This window comes from Atta cephalotes (genome assembly GCF_000143395.1).
Source record: "Atta cephalotes unplaced genomic scaffold scaffold00063, whole genome shotgun sequence".
In the NCBI taxonomy this organism is placed as follows: domain Eukaryota; kingdom Metazoa; phylum Arthropoda; class Insecta; order Hymenoptera; family Formicidae; genus Atta; species Atta cephalotes.
The window spans coordinates 375,191-382,243 of NW_012130127.1; the positions used below are offsets into that span (position 1 = coordinate 375,191).

The window sequence follows — 7,053 nt, forward strand, 5'->3', positions numbered from 1 at the left end:
TATATATATATATATATATATATATATATATATGAAGAATTCTAAAAAAAAGATGTCAATTTTCTCAGCACCTCCAAAAAATGTTCCAATTCCTATGTAAAAAAATCTGAGAATTATAACAAAAAATCAAAGTTAATAATAATATAAGTATAGCGCGGATAGAAAGCAAGTTTGATGTAAAAATGATAATTATGTGCAAAAAGAACCTTTTTGAATTTTAATATTTTTCAGTTGCAATGTTGATAACAATCTTTGTTACTACTCAGATAGAAATAATCAATCGGGAGAGATCGAAAAATATATAATTTACCTATTTTTTAAATTGTTTTTCCAGTGTAGTTTCTAGTGATTTATTTATTACGTGCGTTCGACTTTCCATCGCGAAACGAGTCCACCCCATCTCCTCTGTCTAGAAGTGTCCGACTTTCTAAGCAGGGGGATGTAATCTCGCTTCGTGTGAAGTAATGCTTTTCTAGGCTGGGAGAGGGGAGATGGAGTAGACCTCGTTTCGTGTGGAAGTTCGCGCGCCCCTAGGCAGAGGGGAGATGGAGTAGATCTCGTTTCGTGTGGAAGTTCGCGCGCCCCTAGGCAGAGGGGAGATAGAGTAAATCTCACTTCGCATGGAATCGTACGCCTCTAGGCGGAGAGGAGGGACCTGGAGTCCAGGATCTCTATTCTTAAAAAGAAATTTATACGAAAATTTAGAGAAATATTACAATATATGTTACATGCTATAGTTGCTTTCTAGTTTTTCGTTTTATTTTCAAGAATAAAGATCCAGGTCTGGATTACAGTTTTTACCGTCCTTAGACAGTGAAATATTTGCCGTCCCCATTGAACAACCAATGTAGTCGGAAGAATAAAAAAAAGGCTTCTATTTATTTTCGCGCTCGAAATGTGCTGATAAAAAAACATAGAACAAGAGAGTGAACTGAGAAAAGTCAGCCAGCTTTTTTCGTGCAATGTTTACACCAATATTCATTTTTGCGAAAGAAAGAATATAGAAAGTAAGTTACTTCACCTATTTTACGAAACTATCGATAAAATCGAGTGTCAAAAAGAGATGTGATGCCTATCTAGCTTAATAAGAATTAGGGATTGTCTTTTATTAGCATGAATTGCACATCCATTGAGTGCGCTGGCGTTGGTAAGTGTTACATCATCGATGATATTATTTCTTCTATTTTCATCTCATATATACAGTTTTTTTTTTACTCAACGTGCTTGTTGGAGTAAATAGAACCTGTGGTAAAAGTAGTGAAGCGAACAAACTTCTAATAATTGATGGAAAATTTTTCAATCATTCGTATCTAAAAAAAATGGTTATCTTTTAGAATTTCTTTTCAAAAAATGCTGTTCCTTAAATTTGCTCCTAGGCATAGCTTAGGTTAGCCACTAGTGCTAATATAGCACTGAGATAGTCCTTGCTATATTGGAAATAAATGATTAAAAAAATAGATTATATTTTTTGACCTTCGCCGATTAATTATCGCTATCTAAGTCATAACAAAGATTGTTATCAACATTAGCAGTCTAGAGTGAGTGACGCCAATTAGCTGGAAGTCGTGTCCTACATCCGGGGATATCTATATGACGCAATTTCTCATTTTAACCTTTTCTTTTTTTAATATTGTCTTCTTTCATCACTTTTTTTATACCCACATTCTTGTAGCCGAAAAATGTCGAAAAAGATCTTATTGTGCATAATTACCGTAAAAATTTTTATTATTTTACAAAAAAGATGATATTATCGATATATCAAATTGTATATTTCGGCTCGCTTAGGAGTTTTTTCAATAATAAAATTACAGAAATTTTGAAGATAAACAAATGACAAACGGGCAATTGGAAATTGGCATAGTGTACATGTTTCGGCTAACGTTCTAGCCTTCTTCAGTAAATAGAAACTCTTACGATAAAACTATGCAGATTTATTACAAGAAGAGAAGTTTATAAGCTCGTAATCATTGTGCGGCAATCAATTCTCCGTTAGAAAATCAATCTCACCAATTACCGAGCTGGATGGTAAAATGATTGAAATTTTTCAGTTATAATAAATTAACCCTAGTATAGTATTGTTATTTTTGATTACTTTCTTGCTAACAGCTAGGATTTGTGAAACCCTGCAACTTTGTTACGCTTCTGGACTAAATACGTATTTTTTAACTCAAAACGTGTGAAATTTATATCTCGAAGTTAGACAAAGATAAATATGAAGTCAGACATAGATAAATATGATCAAATAAATATTTAATTTTCAATTAATTATAATGCTTCAAAGAAATTTTATTGGAAAAATTTGCAAAAAATGACTACTTTGGATTAAAAAATTCTCAAATTTTTAAATTTAATGTTCAAACAAAAACTCGTAAGATTTTTTTAATTGATTCTTTGAACTAACAAAAAAAATAATATGATATGAATCGCTCAAAAAAGTATAATTATTTGAATTATCGAAAATCGACATTTTTGAAGAATCTATATATTTTAAGTTTACAATTAATAAATAAAATTTTATTATTATTTGAACAATATAAAAGAGTAATAATATAAGTAGATAAAGGATTGTATATGTATAAATATTATTATAGTATGTATAATTAAGTTTATTAGGATTTAGTTTAGAGGATGATGCAACACGCTCGCTCTAAAGCAATAAATCCGCCCTGGCCGAGCGATATCCGAAGATTGACAGAAATTATAAAATTTCTACTATTTATTATATTGAAATATAATTCTACATTTTCGTGTATTTACTTTTATATTATCCGAAACTCAGTAAACATATAGTTAATAAAAAATAAAGGAATATCCAGAACATCGAAAACTTACACGCTAATGTGGGTCCCAGTACTCTCTTTGAATTTTCACATCAAGAATAATGCAAAAAATAAAACCTTTGTAGGGTTATATTTATGGACAGTTAAAGTTTTTTTTCCAGCCTCAAGCCGAGTCTTCAAATTATATTATGAAAAAGTTAAAGCAATGTAAAAAAATCACATAAGGTACGTTAAATTCATGAATACTAGAGTTAAATAGGTTTGGTGAGAAAAATTTTTTTTTTTAAACGGAAGACTCATCATCTCAATGAACGTAATCATGGACATAATTTGCGTGAATTTTTATCAAGATTTTGATATACATGAGACATAGTCAGTGAATTATAAAATATAAATACAAAAAAGAATATAAAAACAGCATTCTATATTTTTATTAAACTACTAGAATTCCGATATTGAGGAACTATTTGTTCAGTCTGAAAGTTAAATTCAACTGGCAAGTATAATTGATTTCTTCACTAAAGTCACGAGAATAAATTATTGTAAACAATAACTGATGAGTTATAGTAAGTTATAATATGTGTAAGCTATATTTTTGTAGCAAGTTATATCTCTATTAAAAATTATTGAGGAGAGGTACAATAAGTTTGATCAAAAAATTCAGTGTCCATTTGTCGATTAATATTCTTTGTTTTTTGATATATATTTTCTCTGATATCCTTTATTATAGATGCGCTCAGTATCTAAAATGTCCACTTCTTCCTAATTAAAATCGTGACCATGCTGTAACCTATGTTCGATTACATCTACCGAAAGTGTAGATGTGTTTCTGCAGATATGATTCTTGTATCTATGTTTCGAGATTCTGATTTTTAATTGTCTGCATGTCTGTTCAACATAAGTTGCATTACAGTTATTACAAGAAATTTTGTAGACGTTCTTTTTAGACGACCTGAGAAGAGGATCCTTATGAGCTTGATTATCCTCTGAAAGTTGTTGATGCTAAAAAAAAGATTGGAGCCTAAATCTTTAGTAATGGTTTTAAATTTATCAGAAATATTATTGATGTATGGTAAACCATAGTTTTCTAGCAACAGTTTCTGATGAAGAATTATTGTCTTTAATGATAGAAATTTTTTTTGTTGATAATTAAGCTTTTAATTCTATTATTAATTGTGTCAAAAATAAACTTCAGTGAATAATCGTTATCCAAAGAATATTAATGATGAATTCCAAATTTTTTTGATAGAACATCGGATATGAAATGAGGAAAGCTCTATCTACTAAGCCTATAATTGTACCTCTTTTTTAATTCAAAGGATGCTGAGACAAGAAATGGAGATGTCTCCCTGAGAAAGTAGGTTTTTGATACCAATCGAAAATAATTTTTTCGAATTGATGATGGCAGTACCTAAAAAAGTTAATTTTATTATTGCTTATTTCTAACGTGAATTGTAAGTTTTGGGTGATAAGAGTTGAATCGTTCTAGTACGGTCATCACAGTTTGAGTCATCGTCAACGATATCGCCATAACTATGTTATCAACGTATCTGTAATAAAACGATATCTCAAAGTTAAATGTTTTCAGCACCCTCCTTTCCAAATCTTGTATGACTAAATCAACCGGGAACATGGGAGAATTATATAATTATCGGTGTGCCAAATTTTGCGACCAATCAAATTTAAAAAAAGTTGAGTTTAAGACAAGCCTCCAGGAATTTATTTTCAGATATGTTAATTTGATTTAAGATAAAGCTCGATCACAAAGAAATGCTCTACAACTAGATCGGTAGGTACATTAATAAAAAGGGAAACCACATGCAAAGAAATTAAACAAAAATTGTTTCTTTAATTTGTTAACTAAGTCAAAGCTATTGTTGATGCGAGGCTGTTGGAATGCTATTATATAAAATTAGAAATTTTAGAATCATAATTTTATCTCTAAATAGTCTTCTCTATAGCTTTTTAATTTTTCTATACGGAGAACTATATAATAGCATTTCAACAGCCTCAAACCACATCAACAACAATTTTGTTTTACAATGAATAATTCTGAGAGCAGGATAATGTATATGTTTTCAACTTGTGTTTTTATTTTCCCGAGTCATACTATGAGTTTTCAGATGATACAATGTGAAAAAAATATATAATTATATTTATAATTGATCGTGATATTTATAAATGATTGTAATTGTAATTATATTTATTATAATTATTATATATATTATAATAATTATTATATTTATTGTAATTACTCATAACTATTTAATTTATATACACTACCATCGAAAAATTTCCGGACATGGAACTTAAAATTGTTGACTATGTCTTATATATTATATATCAACATCTTGACAAAAATTCACGCGAATTCTATCCACGACTATATCATTGTAGGATATGATAACCTTCCGTTTTTAAAAAAAAATTTTCTCACCGAATCTATTTAATTATTATAACTGAAAGATTTCAGTCATTTTACCATCCAGCTTGGTAACTAGAGATTGGATCTCTAATGGAGGATTGTTTGTCGCACAATGATTACGACCTTATAAATTTCTCTTCTTGTAATAAATCTGCATGGTTCTATCGTAAGAGTTGCTATTTGCTGAAGAAGGCTAGAAACATCCATACGTATTTGAAACCTATTCTATTTCCATTTGATTATGTAAGAAAAGTCTCTTTTTAAAGCTGAATTACGTACAGTTTACTGTGCCAATTCCCAATGTTCATTTATCATTTGTTTATATTTTTGAATTTATTATCTCGGGAATTTTTATATAGTTTTTATCTTTATTTTGAAGATAGTTCAGCAATCATCTATCAAATTAAAGTTATTCACAGATTAACAAAAATGAGATAGCATCTAATAAAATTATATAATAAGAACGAAAACATATCGAAGATTTTTGCATATAATTATTAATTTTATAAATTCGCAAGTTGATATATTGAATATATTGAATATTGAATTTTTGTCAGCAACATGTTAAACCATTAATATCTGATATGTCTATCATTGTATTGATAATCAAGATAAAGTTCATATTTTCATCATGTCTCCCTTAATATCTTATGAATTTGTATAAACATTTTTCCATATCTATAATCGTTTCTGAGATGTAGAGCCTGAGTCAGATTTTATGAACACCCTGTATGAATACCGCATTTATATCAAATGGAACACAACTAGTCAGGCAGTGGTTACGAATCATAGAATTAATTGTAATTATGATTTCGATTATGAGCGTGTCCAAGTTTTGGATATCGAACGATTTTTAATAAATATTTGATTTCTGAGATTGATTTCAGACATATTCAGAAGAGTGGACTTCATTTAATTCCGATGTGTACATTAAAGCTATCGTACATACATTGATGTAAAAGTATAGATTTAATATAAATATAAAAATGAATTAAAGTATGAAATCCTCAATACATTTTATTATGCTGTTAAATAAAATCTGTTTTATAATTCGAAATACATATAATTCGAATAATAAATATAATTTGAATACTTGCATCTTATTTTACGTAATAGTTAAATCAGTGTAATAGTTAAATCAATATAACGGCTTTATATGCATTAATGCGTATTATCAAATTCGCTATAATTTATAATAAAATTTGTTTTATATATGACTACATTATAAATTAATTTTATGGATTGATTTTTATTTAATTTTGAATATTCTTAATTGTTTTACTGTGTGATCTACGTTTCAGTTCAAATATTTGATCGATTCAAAGCGATAACAAATAGATATTAGACTGATAGTTTAACATGATACCGATAAAAATTTGTTCACATTAATTTGCAAATGTATAATATTAATAAAACCTTATCTAATTTCATCATGAATTTTATCGGATTAAAAATAATTTCATTTTTGTCAATCTGTGAGTAACTTCATTTTGTTACACTACTTTTCGAAATGTCTGTAATTTCATTGCTGAAGAAAAGCCCAAAGTGATTCGAAACAATTTGTAATATTGATGACCATTCTTGTAAAGTAATAAAAATTTTTATATCATAACTCGCGCCTTTCTATTTGCGCTGTACTCTCATTAGTCTTTCTTTATTTGTAGAAGAAATCCAACTATTTCTTCCTTATATATAAACCTTATAGTTTCATAACTTTTCAGATATTTTCTCAGATAAATTAAAATGTAATATACAGTCTAAAATTTTAATACAATAAACAATAAATTAATACAATGGTAGAAGAAATCATAGTTGGATTTCTTCCACCATGGTTTATTGTATTAAAAT

The 7,053-nt window shown here is 28.4% G+C and overlaps 1 protein-coding gene across 1 annotated transcript in view; it reads left to right on the forward strand.

Annotated features, from left to right (window-relative positions):
• Nucleotides 1–7,053, forward strand: part of LOC105623746 (caspase-1-like) — an 18,423-nt gene that overhangs the window by 9,017 nt on the left and 2,353 nt on the right. The window contains 2 exon segments of the mRNA XM_012205127.1: nt 2,614–2,698; nt 6,039–6,106. Of these exon segments, the coding sequence (XP_012060517.1) occupies nt 2,614–2,698; nt 6,039–6,106 (153 nt within the window).